The 20,031-nt window shown below is 37.6% G+C and overlaps 1 protein-coding gene across 4 annotated transcripts in view; it reads left to right on the forward strand.

Moving 5' to 3' along the window:
- TSC1 (TSC complex subunit 1) overlaps positions 1-20,031 on the forward strand; it is a 108,592-nt gene that overhangs the window by 82,651 nt on the left and 5,910 nt on the right. For 3 of the 4 annotated variants that reach the window (XM_037851202.1, XM_037851203.1, XM_037851201.1), the window contains 14 exons: positions 3,074-3,249; positions 3,959-4,074; positions 4,421-4,532; positions 4,844-4,965; positions 7,833-7,902; positions 8,394-8,498; positions 8,802-9,360; positions 10,571-10,614; positions 11,257-11,423; positions 13,906-14,088; positions 15,050-15,160; positions 15,849-15,971; positions 19,467-19,654; positions 19,746-19,907. In XM_037851202.1, coding sequence (XP_037707130.1) covers positions 3,074-3,249; positions 3,959-4,074; positions 4,421-4,532; positions 4,844-4,965; positions 7,833-7,902; positions 8,394-8,498; positions 8,802-9,360; positions 10,571-10,614; positions 11,257-11,423; positions 13,906-14,088; positions 15,050-15,160; positions 15,849-15,971; positions 19,467-19,654; positions 19,746-19,907 — 2,238 coding nt within the window. The remainder of the gene's footprint in view (positions 1-3,073; positions 3,250-3,958; positions 4,075-4,420; positions 4,533-4,843; positions 4,966-7,832; positions 7,903-8,393; positions 8,499-8,801; positions 9,361-10,570; positions 10,615-11,256; positions 11,424-13,905; positions 14,089-15,049; positions 15,161-15,848; positions 15,972-19,466; positions 19,655-19,745; positions 19,908-20,031) is intronic. The other variant, XM_037851204.1, reaches the window with a different exon arrangement.

Here is a 20,031-nt window from a genome sequence, read left to right on the forward strand (position 1 = left end):
AACAGCTCAATAAAAGATATGGAAAATAAAATTAAGAATATCTCAGAAAGCAGAACCAAAGGATAGAGATGGGTAATGTAACAAGAAAGATGAGAAATTAAAACAAAAAAGTCAGTCCAGGAAGTCCAATATTCAGTAAAAAAAAGAGTTTTAAAAAGAGGAAGAGAGAAAACTTTGGTGGGGCAAGAAATTGAGAAATAAATAATACAAGCAAAATCCCTGGAACTAAAGAACATGAATTTACAGATTGAAGGGGTTTATCTCATGCCCAGCTCAACCAATGAAAAAGGAATACCACCAAGTCTCAATATTCTGAAATTTCAAAACACCAGGGATAAATCTTTCAGAGAGTGAGAAAGCAAATCACTTGATAAGGAGCAGAAATCAGAATGGTGTTAGTTTCTGGAACACCTTCAAAACTGACAGAAAAAAGTTTTCAACTTAGAATTCTGTACTCAACCACATTGCCCATAAAGTATGAGACATTTTTAGACATGCAAGGGCTCAAATTTACCTCCCATACACTCTTCCTCAGCTAACCACAGGAGCATGTGTTTCACCAAAGCAAAAGTAAAATCAAGAAGGAAGACACAGAATCCAGAAAAATGGGGACCTGACTTTGCATCATGGTAAAGGAAATACTCAGGGTAACAGCTGTGCAGAAGTGCTGGAGAACAAATCAATCCTGACTGAAGTAGGAGACAGAAGGCTTCAGAAGAGGACTGTTTAGGGAGGGGTGGAGGGGGCAATCCTGGTAGATTATTTGCATTTCATAATGTAAAAATTATATAAGGCATTTTTTTTAGAGCTGTTTTAGTGAGTTTAGGAAGTATTAGCAGTAGATATACTGAAAACTGAGGAAAAAAAACACTAACAAAAAATTGAACCAGAACTGCAGGACAAACTAAATCGAATGAGGAAGGAAATATGGTCATAGTATACCGACTCAGCTGTGGGTAGTACTTAAAATCATAGTAATTAATTCTCTAAAACTGATTTTAAAAATAAAGCAAAACAGTGATATACTTATTTGAGAGAATTGGGAAGGAAGGAAAAGGATATATGAAAGTGACCTAAATCTTCACCTACCATAATAAGAAGTTAATAGCTGATATCTAAAATTCATAAATCAAGATATTAAAAGGATAAGGAATAGAATTCAGAAGTATGGAGATAGGGTAACAATTCAGCTAACAGAATTGGAAACAGTTGGCAGAGTGGTTGCAGAGGAGAAGGGTGGAAGGTACCTTTTACTAATACATTGACCTTGTAAACTACCCTATTTCATTGACTCTAAGATACCATTGAATGTATCATATATTTTATATACCTCTGAGAAAGAAAAAAATGCCAAATAAACTAATGTGCAACTGATTAAAAGATTCTTCTCAATTCAGATGTATTAAAATATGAAAAGTCCACTTAAGAATCCATTTAAGAATCAATGAAAAATTGTAAGCATATATATTACTTTGATTAAAATAAAAAACTTAAATGCATTCCTGTTTTATTATGATTCTCATTTTCTTCTTTAAAGTCAATCTTCTTATGTGTACATATGCTTCCTGACTCTTGCTCTCACTTAATCACTTTCCAGTCATGATGAGAATGTGTAAAGAGGGAGACTCTTAACAATAACACAATTATCACAGGCAGTGAGAATCTGGATAGTGATAGAAGAAACAAAACTGAAATTAAAAGACTTCCTCTTCAGGGAAGCTGCCTTATATTTTCTCCATGTCCTAGATGCCTTTGTTTCTGAATTTAATACTACATTTTCAGCATCTAAGATTTAATTATGAGCATTTTAGAACCATTGTATAGGGTCAGATTTTTTAACAGTAAACCCATGGAGTGCCCTTAGCACTGCTGTGCTGCTCTCTGTAAAGTTTGGAGCATGAAGAATGAGTCTGTTGGAGTTACTAAATACTAAGGAGCGTGTGTAGTGAAATTGTATGGTCTAAAAGAAAGAAAGATGATACTTGAGTAGGTATTCATATTCTAAGTGTTCTGTTAATTATTAGGATCTTCATAGAACATTTGGAAAATGCTGAAGAATTGCAAGGAGAAAATAAACCACCCATAACTTCATTTCTTTTAGTTTGAATACTTAATGTAGTTTATGTGTATCTATTTGTTGGCATGCCTCTGAGTAGCTTTGTATCCTTTTTTCATTTGAGATTACATCCTGAGCATTTTGTCTTTAAATGTTTTGAAAGCAACTTTAGTAAGGCTTAATTTACATACAATAAAATTAATAAATTTTGATAAGTTTTGACAAATGTCAAAATCATGATAAAGAACACTGTCATCCTACCCCATCAAGTTTTTTTGTTTCTTTTGTGGTCAGTCACCTCCTCCCACTCCTGGCAGCCATTGATCTGCTGAAAATTTGATTTTTCATGGTGGTATAATATATCTTCTATGGAATATCTCCTTCTGTTGGATTTTGAATTAGTTCCTCTCTTCTTTTTATTACAAGCTGTGTTGTGGTGAACTTTGTTGTACGCCTTGGTGTAAGTCTATTTCCACTGGATAAATTCTTAGAAGTGGAATTGTGGATTACGTAACTGGAATTGTTAGATAATTCTTTAAATAGTCTTACAGTCTTTCTCTAGGTTTGAGTCTTTCTGTACTGTGTTTCTGGTCTAGGGATGGATTAGAATCCTGAGGCTTTGCTAGGAGACTTTAAAGCAGCCTTCAGTTGTCTGGCAGTTTCCAAGCCTCCCTATTCTTTGATTACCATTGTTCCATAGGAGATTTCCACCCCCAATGGCTGCTATGCATAGTTTATGTTCTATTTTGAGGCTATGCCTAGTCTTTTGTTGATGAAATTTTTGTTTCAGATTACTTTCTGATAACCTGATATAGCCCATTTTAAAAAAGAAGCATATAGGTTTGTAAAATGAATGACTAATTATTTAAATACTTGTACTGTTTCATTCTTGGGCTGGCATGGTTCTGCCTTGTTCATTTCTAAACCTATCTCGGTGGCCAGCACAAAGTTGGTACTCTAAATATTTAATTGAATGGATTAAAATTTGCATTTCTTGACTTTATTGCTTTTTTACAGGTGGAAGAGATTAGAAACTCATGACGTTGTAATAGAGTGTGCCAAAATCTCTCTGGATCCTACAGAAGCCTCATATGAAGATGGCTATTCTGTGTTTCATCAGATCTCATCACGCTTTCCTCATCGTTCAGCTGATATCACCACCAGCCTTTATGTTGATACACAGAATAGCTATGGTAAAAAGTGACTTTGGTACTTATCTGCTTTGCAACTTTGTTTCTGGAATACATTGTTTATTTTGTTGACTTTATTTTCTTTTCCTAGAGTAAAACTTAGTTCAGGTCTTAGAAACTTTTTCCCCAGTATTTTAAATTTGAATTTTCTTCCATTTTTTTTCTAATTAATTCCTCCTTCAAGTTGTGTGGGTAATTATAACTTAGAGTCCTATGTCCTTGAATTCTTACTTAATAGTATGTCAGCAGACTTGGGGATATGTCTTCAACACATACAAAAGAAAAAAATGGGTTCAAGTATTTGATTTCTAGGCCTCCTCTTATAAGGAAATCTTTCTGCTATTAGAAAAAAGTGGAAAGTCTTCTTGGCTAGAGCATTGACACGGTGTTAATGAATCTAGACTGTTTAGATTCAATTTATTTAAAAATCTAGGTTTCATCTGTAGGTAGTACCCACTGAAGCTGTCATCAGGTTGTGCTTTTTTGAGGCTTAATTAGACATCAAACCTTAGTAACCTTTATTTCCAAAGAGTATTTAAAGAACCTCCTTAATATTTTTACTTTGTCCCTAAGGATAGCAGGAAGCCCCTCATATTTTTTTTTTTAATATAGAGAATTAAATATTATCAAATGGTTTACAGCATCATAATTTATTGTCAGAGCAATCTCAAACAACACATTAACCCTATGTGTTCTTTCCCTTTCATTTCAGGGAGTGCTACTTCTACCCCTTACTCCTCTTCTTGGCTGATGTTGTTAAATACACCAGGGCAGCTACCTCAGACTCTGAGTTCTCCATCAACACGGCTGTTAACTGAGCCGCCACAAGTATGGTGTAAAACAGTGTGCCTGCTCTCCTCTCTGCTTTCCGTTGAAGCTGGCCCTTTGGGTCAGGATTTAGTATATGGTTGGAAAAATCTTACACTGTTCATTTCAGGTGTCACTTTTAAGGATCCCTGATATTAATTAACAAAGACAGTTACTGTTACCACTTGGGTTCATTTTGGAGTCTAGACTTAGAAAATGCAACTTGTCTTTTGATAGAGCTTTAATAAGATGCCTTTTTACAATTGGAAAGACTAAATTTAAGCTGAACATTGATTTGTGGGTATAAACCTTGTGGACAACTTAATATTCATTTGCCTTTGCTGACATACTTTTGTTAACTTCCTAGGCTACTCTTTGGAGCCCATCTATGGTTTGTGGTATGACCACTCCTCCAACTTCTCCTGGAAATGTCCCACCTGAGTTGTCCCACCCTTACAGTAAAGTCTTTGGTACAACTGGTATGTATGTCTCAGGGTGTATTTGTTTGGCTGATTTTGGCCTGCCTTTTATAATAGAAGGAACTGTCTCTTAGATCTGATAATGAGTTTAGGGGCCACTTTTAGTCATAAACCTCTTTTTTCTGATACTTAATGCAAACCTCTTGGGCATTCAGAACATGTAAAATGAACCTTAAAAAAAAAGGGTTGATCTAGATCCCCAGAAAGTTAACTGTAGTAGCTTTATTTGTAATAATAGGCTGGAAAAAAAATAAGCAGTTTTTCTAATAGTTAGACTAAGTGTTCGTATATATTCTGCCCTTGTCTCTGAGCAGGTGGAAAAGGAACTCCTCTGGGAACCCCAGCAACCTCTCCTCCTCCAGCCCCACTCTGTCATTCGGATGACTATGTGCACATTTCACTTCCCCAGGCCACAGTCACACCCCCCAAGAGGGTAAGTGTCAGTTCATCTTTAGTTCCTCTGCCCAGGCACAGTGGTTTGCCTGTATCCTCATTTGTAAAGCCTAATTATGCCAGATATAATTTTGACCCAAAATGTGATGTGTTTGAATCCAAACAATTGAAAATGGGCTAACCTGCAGTTCTCAAAATTGTGGTCCAGCAGATCCCTGGGGTCCTGAAACTCTTCTGTGGAGCCTACTTGCCTGTTTTACTGCATTGACATTTGTACTGATGGTACAAAAAGAATGATGGGCATAGTGACTGGTGCCTTAGCATGAATTAAGGCAGGCACCAAATTGTCCTAGTAAGCATTGCATTCTTCCCTGCCATGCTCTCTCAGTTTAAAAAAGAAGAAAAAAACTGCCTACAACTTGAGTGCTTTATATAAAGCAGTAATATTTATTAATTTTATTAAGTCTCAGCCCCTGAGAATATGAATTTTTAATATTCTGTGTGACAAATAGGAAGTATGCATAAAGCAATTTTACTGCATACCAAAGCACTTTTGCTTAAGCATTCTTGCAATTATTTGAGTTAAAAGCTGAACCAGCTGTTTTTTCCCAAGGAACACCAGTTTTCTTTGAAAGAACAACTGATGAACTATGGATGTTAAGACTTAGGTGTTTCACAGGTAGTTTCTTAATTGATAAAGTGATTCTGTCACTACAAGGAAAACAACTGACGTGTTTGCTACCAATGATAAAATTCAACATTCAGATGAAAATTAGAATATTTAAAAACTAGTATCTGACACCATGAGGTTGGTAGCTTCCCAAGACTTTTCTTATAAAATTGGAATGTCTTGGAAATCTTGATTTTTTTTTTTTTTTTTTTTTTTTTGATATTTGTTCTGGTTTGCTGTTATGCAAAATACCAGAAATGGATTGGCTTTTATAAAGGGGATTTATTAGGTTACAAATCGACAGTTCTAAGGCTATGAAAGTGTCCAACTAAGGCATCAACACGAAGGTAACTTCACTGAAGGAAGGCCAATGGTGCCTGGAACACCTCTGTGAGTTGCGAAGGCATGTGGCTGGCATCTGCTGGTCCTTTGCTCCTGGGTTCTGTTTCAAAATGGCTTTCTCCAACATGTCTCTGGGCTTCTGTCTTTGCTTCTCTCTCTCAGCTCCTGTGTGTCCTTGCTTCTTTCTCCCAGGGCATTTCTCTCTAAGCATCTGGGTGACCTCTCTCAGCTTCTCTGGGGCAAATTCTGGGCTTCATCTCTTAGCTTAGCATCTCCAGATATCCTTCTGTCTGCATCTCCAAGCATATCCAGGCGTCAGCAAGTGTCTGTATCTGTGTCTTAGAAGCTCTTATCTCTCTTTTAAATGCTCCAGTGAACTAATCAAGATGCACCCTGAAAGGTTAGGGCTACAACTCCATGGAAATAATCTAATCAAAAGTTCCACCCTAATCAGTCTGCCCCCACAAGATTGTATTAAAGAATATGGCTTCTTTGGGGGACATGATGATTCAAACCAGCACATTATTGTATAATGAAATATATAAGCATTTGAAAGATCCATATAAGTTGGTGAAACAAAATTTTACAAATGACCAATGCATGATGTTACAGAATCATGCATAGGTCAAAGGTGTGTTCAGAGTGTAAGTTAGATCAGTGGATGTTAACACTGTATGAAAAGTTAATTGGTATGTGTGCCACTTTGGATGTATTATGTCCCCCCAAAATGCCATTATCTTTGATGCATTTTGGGGGGGCAGATGTATTAGTGTTGATTCGATTGGAAACCTTTGATTGAGTGTTTCCATGGAGATGTAACTCAGTCAACTGTGAGTGAAGCATTTGATTGGATAATTTCCATGGAGGTGTTACGCCATCCATTCAGGGAGGGTGTTAATTGGATCACTGGAGTCCTATAAAGGAATTCACAGACCAGAAGGACCTCAGAGCAACTGAGAGTGACATTTTGAAGAGGAGCTGCAGCTAAGAGAAGATAAAACACCCCAAGAGCAACATTTTGGAGAATGCCATTTTGAAACGCAACCTGGGAGCAAGCAGACGCCAGCCATGTGCCTTCCGAGCTAACAGAGGTTTACCGGATGCCAATGGCCTTTCTCCAGTGAAGGTACCCTATTGCTGAGGGACACTTAAGACTGTAACTGTGTAAACAAATAAACCCCCTCTATAAAAGCCAATCTGTTTCTGGTATTTTGCAAAACGGCAGCATTAGCAAACTGGAACAGTATGGTTTCAGATTCCATATCATAATTAACCTTTAAGAAACTATCATTTGTCAAGTTTTGTTGTAAAATCAAAGAATACCACAATTAACTGATAAGTCTGACAACATACTTTTACCTTTTGCAATTACATATCTGTGGGATGCCAGATTTCTTCTTATACGTAAACCAAAACAACATATTGCAATAAATAGAATGAAGAGGTGGATAGGTATGAGAATCCAGCTTTCTTCCATTAAGCCAAATATAAAAGCTCTACTCTTCTAACTATTATTTTTGTTTTGGAAAGTGTAGTTATTTTTCATAAAATATATGCTATTTATGTTAACATGTAATTTGGTTTGTTATTTTTAAGTGAATTAATAAATATTTTTTAATTTTCTTAATTTTAATTTCTAATACATTATCTGTCAGTAGTTATAATATGTCTATATAGCCACGTAAACAAAAGCTCTTGGGGTTCTTGGTAATTTTTAAGAATTTAAAGGCATTCTGATACCAAACACTTTAAGAATTCCTGGACTAACCTTTATACTTCTTTATAAAATCTTAAAATGTTATTTTAGATTCAGGATATTTAGGATATTTTTCTTAAATCAGAAAACATGTATTCAGTTTTTCACTTTGTGATGTAAATGGTACTTATCTTTTCAGGAAGAGAGAACAGATTCTGCAAGGCCATGTCTACACAGGCAACACCATCTTCCTAATGACAGAGGATTAGGTAAAAAAAAAAAATCTCTGTGGGTAACAGTAGATCTTGCTTGTCTCTTGTTGGATTAATATATATAGAAGCAAGGTTAGTAGAAAAGAGGAAATTCCGGAATACTGCAAATCACTGAAGTCTAGAGAAAATGAAACAACGAGTGATTGATTCTTGAAAGCCAAGCTAATAGGAGCATTAAAAAAAAAAAAATCTTTTAAGCTATTGCAACAAGTACCTGTTAAGAGTTTTGATCTGGTCAAATTATGTGGTTTTTAGCTGTTCTCTGAGACATTAAAGACTGAGAATTTAATTTTTTTGGTAACCTTAATTAGATTATTTATAATATCTTAGGCTTCTGTAATTGTACCCCTGGAGAGAGCCATTTCCAGCCTTCTCAGATCAGCAGAAAGAGTTATTATAGACATATTCTATTACAGTGTAAGCAATTTTACAGTTATATGGATTACAAGTGTATTTATGCAATTTGAATTATCTTTGTTCCTCTTTAGAAGAGATACCTGGTGGCAAAGGTTCTGTCACTCTAAGTGATCTTCCAGAATTTTTAGGTGATCTGGCCTCTGATGAAGATAGTATTGAAAAAGATAAAGAAGAAGGTAATGTATGTGAGATTCTGGTCCTGTGTAAGATTGCTGTGAGATAATAAAACTTGATCCTCTTTCTGCTGTAAAACCATGATTTAGTGTCAAAATACACAGGTTCACTTGTTTTTTTCTCCGCTGGGGGAAAAATATGGGTGTTTTAAATCTAGGTCCTATAGTCAGGTAAAGGGGTGCCACTTTTTGTCTGCCCTTCTGGGTGACACTAGTACATGACAACATGCAAATCCAAACTACCCGACCTTATCCAGATTGAGTATTTACTGCAGTTTCTCTTGTTTCTTTTCTTTCTCTTCTCAGCTGCAATATCTAAAGAACTTTCTGAGATCACTACAGCAGATGCTGAGCCTGTGGTTCCACGAGGAGGATTTGACTCTCCTTTCTACCGTGACAGTCTCCCAGGTTCACAGCGGAAGACCCATTCAGCAGCCTCTGGTGCTCAGGGTACTAATGTGAACCCTGAGCCTTTAAACTCCTCCCTGGACAAGCTTGGGCCTGACACACCAAAGCAAGCCTTTACTCCCATCGACCTACCCTGTGGAGGTGCTGATGAAAGCCCTGCTGGCAATAGGGAACGCCAGACTTCTTTGGAGATGAGTATCCTCACTCCCAGCCCTTGTAAAATTCCACCTCAGAGGGGAGTGGGGTTTGGAAGTGGGCAGCATCCCCCATATGATCATCTCTTTGAGGTGGCATTGCCAAAGACTGCCTATCAGTTTGTCAGCAAGAAGACTGAGGAACTATTAAAGAAGGTAAAAGGAAACACAGAGGAAGATTATGCTCCCTCTCCCTCCCCAATGGAAGTACTGGATAGACTAATACAGCAGGGAGCAGATGCACACACCAAGGAACTTAACAAGTAAGGGACTTTTGAAGCTGTTTTCTTTTTATTTAAAATTTAAACATTTGATTTTATTATAAAATAAAGAAAGCATAAGGATGGTAATAAAAATTGTTCTTCATGTTCTTTTCTGAAGGCAGCCACTCTTCGTCCTATGTTGTTGTATGGCCATCTAATCTGTTGCCTTTTTTTATATATTTTTTATATATGATTTATATATTATTATTTATATATGATTTTTTATATATATATGCCCATTAAATTGGGATAATTCTTTAGATACTATTCCCTTTAAAAAAATGAGTCTTTTATAAATAGGCCATTTTGTGCTGCTATACTGTGAGGAAGCTCAAATGCTTTCATGTTTGTGCTTTGAAAATTTGAGGATGAGGCTATGATATTTCAAGTAATCCAAGAGTATTTGTCATAGTGTCTCCCTCTCTATTTATAATTGTTGCCCGAGAGTTAGTTTTTCTATTTTGGTAGCATGGCTCATTAGAGAGAAGATAAATCAACAGTATTCCAATGCAAGTTCATGATAACCTTACCTCCTCTCCCCTACTCCCTAGGATAGCATACAAGGTTCCTAGAAAGAAATCTATCCGTGACACTGTTTTCAACCCTTGTTTTAAAATTACCTATTACAAAGTATATTCAGGGAAAGAATAAGGGAATAACTAGTCTAGAATTTGAATCCTCTGCCATTTCTAAACAGATTCTTAGGGATGTTAGTTTTTATTTTTCAATATAGTAACCCTAAGGTGGAATTTGATAGGGATTGTAATATTTAAGAGTCTTCTTTTTAAATGGGATTTGGCATAATAGGCTGCAGTAAATTGCCTACTATTTTCCTTAAACTTGGATAAGAGTAGTTTCTCAAGCAGGGCTACTCCCTGTATATTTCAACAGAGAGGGCTGAAAACAGCTTTCAGTGTGTTTTCTTACTCAGTTGCTTTGGAGACCTGGCCGAAAAATATAGGTCACTGTGCTGAAGCAATATGAGCTTGCTATTAGAACATATCTGCTTTCTTCAGTGGTCATAAATAATGGTCCTCTGTTTCACCCACCGTTAGGCTTTTCCTGCAACTCGTACAGGAGTGTAAAACTTTCTTTTGCCAATGTGAATTTTGACAAAAAGGAAATGATCTAACCTTGCTACAACTGAAAGTCCAGATAAGTTTTTCTAGGTAAAATCGGTAACTTTGTTACTCAAAAACTTTCTTCTTAGGTTGTCTTTACCCAGCAAGTCTGTCGACTGGACCCACTTTGGAGGTAAAATTGTTATTTTAGCTCCACATCTAGCCCATATGGTTCCCCACATGCTTGTTGCCTTTTCTGTCCTTGAAGGAGGTGCCCTATAGAAATCAGATTTCCCCTACTGCTCCAGCCCCTGTTATCTACTTGGCTAAAGTATCTCAAGGGTTGCAAAGTCAGCATTTCCTATTTCTGAAAAGCAAAAATACCATGTGCTTAAGAATGGAAGTGTAAAAAGTACACATGTTTACAGCAAGCTTTTCTGGAAAACACTCAAGTGAAGTAAATGGTAGTGGGAGAGTTCTTGGTGGAAAACATAACACTGAAAGAAGGGCCCTGAGAAATAGAAAGGGAGTCCTAAATTTGTATATATATGATTTAGGTTTGTGGGGGGAAATAAAGCTCTGATAGAATCATCTGATATTTTACCCCTTTATATTCCTTTAAAAGGAAGACAGATAGTAAATACATTTTACCCCTCTCCTAATAAATGATTGTGCAGGGAATCAAGTGGTCATTTGCAAAGTAAGTGGGGATTTGATTTTTAGAGCATTTTGTTTGTTAAACTAACAAAATGTGGAGTGGGGCAGTGGGGGAAGCACTTTGATTGAACTTTATATAAAAAGCATCTCTGCCACCCTCCCTCTGCTTTAAAATTAGGCTCTCCTCCCTCAGATGAGATCCACACCCTCCGTAACCAGTTGCTTTTACTGCACAACCAGTTGCTCTATGAGCGTTTTAAGAGGCAGCAGCATGCTCTTCGGAACAGGCGACTCCTCCGGAAGGTGATCAAAGCAGCAGCTCTGGAGGAACATAATGCTGCTATGGTGAGGACTTTTTTTTTTTTTTTTTTTTTTGAGGGAGTTGGGAGCAGGGTTGGTTGTTGGATTTCAGTTTTTTATTTTGCTTTGGGTCAGCATGATAGCTTGTAATAAGCAATGGCTGAGTGGAGATCAAAGTTCTCAGTGTAGCTCTAGTTCTTCTGCTTACCACTTGTATGGCTTGTGGCAGGTCGCTTAATCTCTGAGGTTAAGATGTAAGTGGCTAGATCTCTGAATTCCCTTGTAGATCTCAGAAACTGTGGTGGCAAATGATTTTTGGTTGTTTGTAATGGACTATGATGGTAAAAGGGCCTGTTCCAGTTTGCTAAAGCTGCAGTTATGCAAAATACCAGAAATGAATTGGCTTTTATGAAGGGGATTTATTCGGGTACAAATTGACAGTTCTAAGGCCATAAAAGTGTCCAAACTAAGGCATCAACAAGAGTATACCTTCACTGAAGGAAGGCCAGTGGTGGCTGGAGCATTTCTGTCAGCTTGGAAGGCATGTGGCTGGCGTCTGCTGTTCCTTTGATCTTGGGTTGCATTTCAAAATGGCATTCTCCAAAATGTCTCTGGGTTTCTCTTAGCTCCTCTCTCTCACCTTCTTTGCTTCCTTGCTTCTTTCTTCCAGGAAGATTCTCTCTAAGCATCTGGGGGTCCTTTCTTAGTTTCTCTGGGGCAGACTCTGGGCTTCATCTGTTAGCATCTCCAAACATGCTCCTGTCTACATCTCCAAGAGTCTCCAAGCATCAGCAAGCATCAACGCTGGTTCTGGAGCTCTCTTAAGTAGTCCAGTGAACTAATTAAGACCCACCCTGAATGGGCAGGGTCCACACCTCAATGGAAATAATTTAATCAGAGTTCTCACCCACAGTTGAGAGGGTTACATCTCCATGGAAGCATTCAATCAAGTTTCCACCCTAATAAAAAAACTAAGTCTGCCCCCACAAGATTGCATTAAAGAATATGGCTTTTCTTGGGGGCATAATATATCCAAACTGGGACATTCCATCCAATGGACCCCAAAAAGACATGTTTTTTCCAATTGTAAAAATGTTTTCATTCCATCATAATGTAGATAAGAACAAAGTCCTAACCAAATCTCTTCTGGTTTGCTAACGCTGCTAGAATGAAAATACCAGAAATGGATTGGCTTTTATAAAGGGGATTTATTAGGTTGCAGATTTACAGTTATGTGGCCATAAAAGTATCCAAGCTAAGGCATCAACCAGAGGATACCGTCACTGAAGGTCGAGGCCAGTGGTGTTCAGAACACCTCTATCAGCTGGGGCGGCACATGGCTGGCATCTGCTGGTCCTTTGCTCCCAGGTTCTGGTTTCAAAATGGCATTCTCCAAAATGTCTCTGGGTTTCTCTTAGCTCCTCCCTCTCAGCTCCTGTGTGTCCTTGCTTGTTTCTCCCAGGATGTTTCTCTCTAAGCGTCTGGGGGACCTCTCTTCTCCAGGGCAAACTCTGGGCTTATCTCTTGGCTTAGCATCTCCAGACATCCTTCTGTCTGCATACCCAAGCATCTCCAAGGGTCAGCAAGCGTCTATGTCTGTGTCCGTTCTTAGCTTTTCTCTTAAATACTCCAGTGAACTAATCAAAACCCACCCTGAATGGATGGGGCCATACTTCCATGGAGATAATTTAATCAGAATTCTCACCCATGGTTGAGTGGGTCGCATCTTCATGGAAATATTCAATCAAAAGTTTCCACCCTAATAAAAAACTAAGTCTGCCCCTACAAGATTGCATTAAAGAACATGGCTTTTCTGGGGGACATAATTGTCACAGGGCCAAATGATTAATTTGTTTTTCCAAATGTGAAACCAACTCTCCTAAAGCTGTTGCATTGTATAGGTATAACACTTAAGTACAGTATGGTGTGGTGGTTGTGAAGCCAGTCAGACCTGGAAATTGCATCTTGGCTCTACCACTTATTTCCTTGGAAAAGTAATTTAGCCTCTTGAAGTCTCTGTTACCCATTCTATAAAATGAGAATAATAATAGCAGTACCTGCTTTTTTAAGTTTTGAAGGTTAGAAGAAATAATGTCAGTAAAGCACTGGCTCAATGCTTGGCACATTTTAACATTCAGTAAATATTAGTTATCATATGCTGCCTAGGGGGAAAAGAAGCTTATGATTAAGATGACCTGCTTAATTTAATCATTTTAGTAAACTTAATCAGTACCATGTATTAGAGGTTTTATTCCAGTTCCAGTTTTTAGGACTTTTGAAAGTTTGGGAAGCGAGTTGATGCCTGAGGAAAGTTTGTTAAGCAACTTAAGATCAATATGCTAATTTGGAAAACCTTGACCTGAAGTCAAATAAGACAGTAATGAACTGTCATATTCTGGGTCTGTGGTTGCAAATTTCAGGGTAGCTTATAACTGTTCGGATAAAATGTTCGCAGCATGTGTTAAACTTGAGTATCAATGCCAGTGTTGGAAGGCAGCTAAAATGATGGCATCTTTGTCTCTGCTAGAAAGATCAGTTGAAGTTACAAGAGAAGGACATCCAGATATGGAAGGTTAGTCTGCAAAAAGAACAAGCCAGATACAGTCAGCTTCAGGAGCAGCGTGACACTGTGGTAACCCAGCTTCATAGCCAGATCAGACAGCTACAACATGACCGAGAAGAATTCTACAACCAGAGCCAGGAATTGCAGGTATAAATTGTAACACCAAGCAAAGTCAACCAACAGAGGGCATGAGAGCAAATGAGAGGAGAGCAAAACTAATTCATTAAATGTTGGCTCCTTGTTGATGTTAACTAAAATAAAATACTTGTCTCTCTAAAATCATGGCAGTTATGTTTCATGTCAGATGAATTTTTATTTATGGCAGAGGTTCCCAAACTTTCTTAGTTCACAGTCCCCTTAAATGTCTCAGTAGTTTTTCCTGACACTCTACAGCCAAAACCAAATACCTAAAAGTTTCGTTTATTATGTAGATCCAAACAGTTTAATTAGTATTTATGCTCTAACAGTTAATAGCTGTTTGAAAATAATACTGAAAAATTTAAAGCAATTTTTGAAATTTCGTTTTTAAACAACCGCAGCTACTTCCTAAATGCTTTTTGTACCTGTTGGGCACTGCAGTTTCTCAGAATCAGATTGGACACTAACACCCCTCAATTTCTTGTTTCACGTTGATTTTCTCACTGAATTTGCTTTTTATCACAGCAACCTCTGAAAGCCCAGCTTTGCAAAGCTATGATATCATCTAAAGGAATATAGCATAGTCAATACTGAAACTGACCTACCTCCAGCTAGTTAGTAGTTCATATGATTTCCAATAGATGTCACTGTGTTTCCCTCAAAATTTTAAGACATTCCTGTGTCATCCCTGTGAATTTTCTGCATTGCCTCAGGGCTTTTTGGTGCAGTTTGGGAACTGTGGATCTAAGGTTGAGTTTTGTTTTTGTTTTTGTTTTTACCTTTTGTTAAACACTCAGAAATCAACCGTGACTTACTTTTAAAAGTAAGAAGTCAAATCTTAATGGCCCAAGAATAGTAGAGGAATTGAGGAACTAGGCATTACCAGTTGTCTGTGGGCTGACAGCCAGGTAGATTCATGACCTGTCCTGACAGTGTTGCTATAACTTCATACTGACATCTCTTTGAGTAGACAAAGCTGGAAGACTGCAGGAATATGATTGCAGAGCTACGGATAGAATTAAAGAAGGCCAACAGCAAGGTGTGTCACACTGAACTACTGCTCAGTCAGGTTTCTCAAAAGGTAAGAGATGAGACACACTTTCATCTGTTTTCACAGAACTTGCTGACATTTTTCCTTTAGACAGGAAGTATATATTTCTTGTATGTCCTGTCAGGAGTTCTCAAACGGGGGCAATTCTACCCTCCTTCCCTCCCCTAAGGACACATGTGACAACATCTGCGGACATTTTTGGTTGTCACAACTGTAGGGGATGGTGTATTAGGTAGAGGCTAGAGGTGCTAAATATTCTACAATGCACTGGCCAGTGCCCCACAACAAAGAATTATCCTGCTTGAATTCTGGTCTAAGTATATCCTGAGGAACTCTTTCTTATGCCTTGCTTACATAAATGTAGAAAATATGTTCAGGTTTCAAGAATGGGAGTGTTTCCCCTGGGGCTATCCCATGACCTAAAGTCCCTATTGTGGTGGTTGTGTATATAGCTAAATTTTCCAAGATTCCTGTGGGTGGCCAGATTTAATATAGCTTATCTGTACTTCTTCCCCTTTGCATAGCACAATTTTAAAGAATTTCTGTCCATTTTTGTTTCCCTTGGGTGCCTTCCTCCCCAGGAAGGGAATTTGAAACCATAGGTGTTGCTTATTCTACCCTCTGAAATAGTTTGCTCCTAGCTGGTTCTCTTTTCTAGTCCTTTTGCTAGTTTTGTGTTGTCACATTTTTCACTTTGCTTGTTTATGTGTTTTGTTAGCTTTCAAATAGTGAGTCAGTCCAACAGCAGATGGAGTTCTTAAACAGACAGCTGTTGGTTCTCGGGGAAGTCAACGAGCTGTATTTGGAACAACTGCAGAACAAGCATGCAGATACCACAAAGGTATGCTGGAGCTAGGGGAAGCCAAAACCTTAAGATCCAGGAAGTATGTATGAGGCATATCATATAGAATGGTTTTATGAATCTATTGGTTTCCAAAAGATGTAATGGTAGTCATGTTGCCCATTCCCACCTCTCCCCAGCCTAGGAATATAAATACTTTTCAGCCATCATGTGACCTTGTTTCCCCTTATTGCTCTGAAATTAAGGTATAAGTGAGAGTACTTGCTAATAATTGGTATAGAGCAAGTGCTGAAAATGTTTTTCTCTCCGTGTCCCCTTTAAAAAATAAAGAGAACGACAAAGAAAAAGAAAGGGGAATAAAATGGTCAGTAAAATAAAATGCACAAATCTAACACAATGTTGAAATCATGTTTTCAGCTTTGTAGAATGTTAGAGAGTCAGTAATTACAATAATTACAAAGACTAATGTGCAACTCTACATAAGTCACATTATTTATCTACAGACTATTCCCCTCTTAACTTTCAGGACTGTGATGCTGGTTTACATATCATTTTTTCTTCCTTTCAATGTTGAATCTAATTTCAGCAGATGGTGGTTCAGTCCTGGCCACAAGGCCAGCATCAGGATGCTCTTACATTAATTAATTAGTGCCTCAACAATGGTATTAAAGCAGTTTTTTTTTTAAATTCAGTTTTATTGAAATACATTCACATACCATACAATCATCCACAGTGTATTCCTATCATATAGTTGTGCATTCATCACCACAATCAATTTTTGAACATTTTCCCCACTCCAAAGAAAAAAATAAATAAGAATAAAAATAAAAGTAAAAAAGAATACCTAAAACATCTCACCCCCCTCTTCCCACTCTATTTTTCATTTAATTTTTGTCCCCATTTTTCTACTCATCTGTCCTTACACTGGATAAAGGAGTATGAGCTACAAGGTTTTCACACTCACAAAGTCACACCGTACAAGCTACATAGTCATACCACCATTTTCAAGAATCAAGGATTCTGGGTTGCAGTTCGACAGTTTCAGGTATTTCCTTCCAGCTATTCCAATACACTAAAAACTACAAAGGGATATCTATATAGCACATAAGAATAACCTCCAGAATGACCTCTTGACTCCATTTGAAATCTCTCAGCCACTGAAACTTTATTTTGTTTCATTTCTTTTCCCCCTTTTGGTCAAGAAGACTTGACCAAAGAATACTGGGTCCAGTCTATCCCTGGAAGTGATGTCCCATATTGCCAGGAAGATTTACGCCCCTGGGAGTTTTGTCCCACGTAGCAGGGAGGGCAGTGAGTTTAACTGCTGAATGGGCTTAAAAAGAGAGAGGCCACATCTGAGCAACAAAAGAGGATCTCTGGGGTAGACTCTTAGGCACAATTATACGTAGGCTTAGCATCTCCTTTGCAGTAACAAGTGAAGCAGAAGTTTTATGTCACTTTATAAATAGCCTTGAGTAATGTTAGTGAATGAATTAAGAGTAGAATTTTAATAGAAAATGCTCAAATGCTCCCTGTAAGACTTCTCCATTACACATGGGCCGCCTTGTAGGATTTCTAGAATTTGTGCTTTGTAGAACACCTTTTTCAACCAAAAGTGGAGTAGTCTTAGAACTGACGAGATGTCATTTTCATAATACAGTTATTTCTTACTTTTCAGCTCCTCTGCTATCAGATTCAGACTCCCTTTAGAAGTGTGTTAAATGTGAAACTTTCTCTGGAAATAAGCTATCACTTATTTTGGATGTATAATGACTTTGGAAAAAGAAGAGAAGGAAAACAAACTTAAGGAACAAGAGAACCTTTGTAAAAGCTTTCTTAAATACTTTTTTTAACATCCCTGAGAGATGTATATATGGGTTGGACTCTGCATATATTTTATTGTTTGAGATACATGTACTCTTTGGGACCTTGAGCAAAGCACCTAATCTCTCTAGGCCCTGTTGCACAGTCTATAAAATGGGGTGATGCCACTGACTTGTAATAGGATGCCTGCAGTTGTAAGCACAAAAACAACAACAACGAAACTAAACTGACTTAACAATAAGAAATTTGTTATTTCACTGACAAGAGGCAGGTGACTTCCAGATTGGTCAAGTCAGCAATTTAAGGGGACACCATCAAGGATGCAGGTTATTTCCACTTTTTTCTGTACTGCCTTACTTATCCTACTGGCTTTTCCTTGGACTAGCTCTGCTTATGGTAGCAAGATATGGGCCAAAATTACAGACATCACAAGTAGACACAATGATTGTCCCACTGAAGAAGTCTCTCCTATGGGTCTTTTGTCTTCAAAGAAACCTTTCCTGAAAACCCTCATCAGACTTCCCATCCCTTTTTGGCCAGGATTGTGTCATATGACCATCCCTAACCTAGTCATTGACTTGAACCAATCAGGATTTGCCCCCTGGAACTAGAGCAAGGATATACTCCGGTTTAGTCAAAGGTAGAAGAGGAGTGGATATTCAAGTACCATTTGGGGAATAGCTGTTAATTGTTGGCCGTACTGCCTCATAAGGTGGTTGCAAGGATTAATGAATGTACATAGATGTACCTTGCTTGATTATATATACATAAATACCATTATTTATGGCAAAGGTCAAATTTGTTCATCTAACCTTTGCTTAACTCTGGAGCCATTTGGTGAGCTGGGATGGCCACATTATCTAATACTCAGTCCTGAGCTTAAATCTGCATTCAGACCCTAGGAAGCATTGAGTTTACTAGACATCTTCAAGGCAAGGGGCACCTTTGTGAAAGTTTATCTCCTTGCTCCTTATGATTTATTTTTAAAAAATAAAAACAAATGTAACACATGCTTGTTAGAAAAATATCCATTTCTGCCTTTTCTCTCTGCATTTGTGTATATCTGTATTTTAAGCTCATCTCATCTGATCAGATCACCTGTCTTGGCCTGATTGACCAACATTGTCAGGGTACCTAATCTGCACATGATGCTTTGCTTGAGCAAACCTGCTCCACTTGTATTGCCTTCTCTAGCTTTACCTTAGCTAGTGCTAGGAGAAGGAGAAAAATATAGAAGTAAACAAATGACCCATGAGAACACTATATTGAAATTGTAACTGTGAATATTGGCATATATTCATTTGTTTTTCAAGTGGTTGTGTTCACATAATTGTTCATGCAGTCACACAATTTTGTAGTATCCTTTTTAATGTTTTTATTGATACATTATTTTTTAAAAACTTATAAGATGTACTTTAATTTACTTTACTGTTTCCCTGACATTAGACTCATAGAGTTTCCAGTTTTTTGCTTTTCTAAGTAATACTGTGATTCATATTTTTATGAAAAAATGTCTATTCATGTTTCAAATGATTTTCAAGAAAGTGATACTAGGTGAATACTCATGCTCGCTTTCCAGAAAGTTGTTCTAAGTTTGTATTTCCACTAGCAATAATCTACAGTACCTTCTCAATGCTTATTACATTGGTTTTTCAATATGGATATAGCATTGTTCATTTTCTAAAAGTACAAACTCCAATCTTTTTTTAGGAAGTGGAAATGATGAAAACTGCTTATCGGAAAGAATTAGAAAAAAACAGAAGCCATGTTCTCCAACAGAATCAGAGGCTCGATACCTCCCAAAAACGGATTTTGGAACTGGAATCTCATCTGGCCAAGAAAGACCACCTTCTTTTAGAACAGAAGAAATACTTAGAGGATGTCAAAGTCCAGGCAAGGTAACTTCCATTGGGAAAGGTTTTTGCAATCATGTCTGTTCTTTATTAAGTGAAACTTCCCATATTTTTTTGGATGATCTTTATCTTTCAGAGGACAGCTGCAGGCTGCAGAGAGCAGGTATGAAGCTCAGAAAAGGATCAACCAAGTGTTTGAATTGGAGATTTTAGATTTATATGGCAGGTTGGAAAAAGATGGCCTCCTGAAAAAACTTGAAGAAGAAAAAACAGAAGCAGCTGAAGCAGCAGAAGAAAGGTAGGAACAAAGAGTTGGTGTCAGTGGCCTTGGATTAAGCTGCCACTAACAGAACAAACAGCATTGTGTGGGTGTTAAAAGCCATCCTAACTAAATTAGACAGAACTGCAGCACTCATCTCACG

This window comes from Choloepus didactylus, chromosome 10 (assembly GCF_015220235.1).
Source record: "Choloepus didactylus isolate mChoDid1 chromosome 10, mChoDid1.pri, whole genome shotgun sequence".
Taxonomy (NCBI): Eukaryota; Metazoa; Chordata; class Mammalia; order Pilosa; family Megalonychidae; genus Choloepus; species Choloepus didactylus.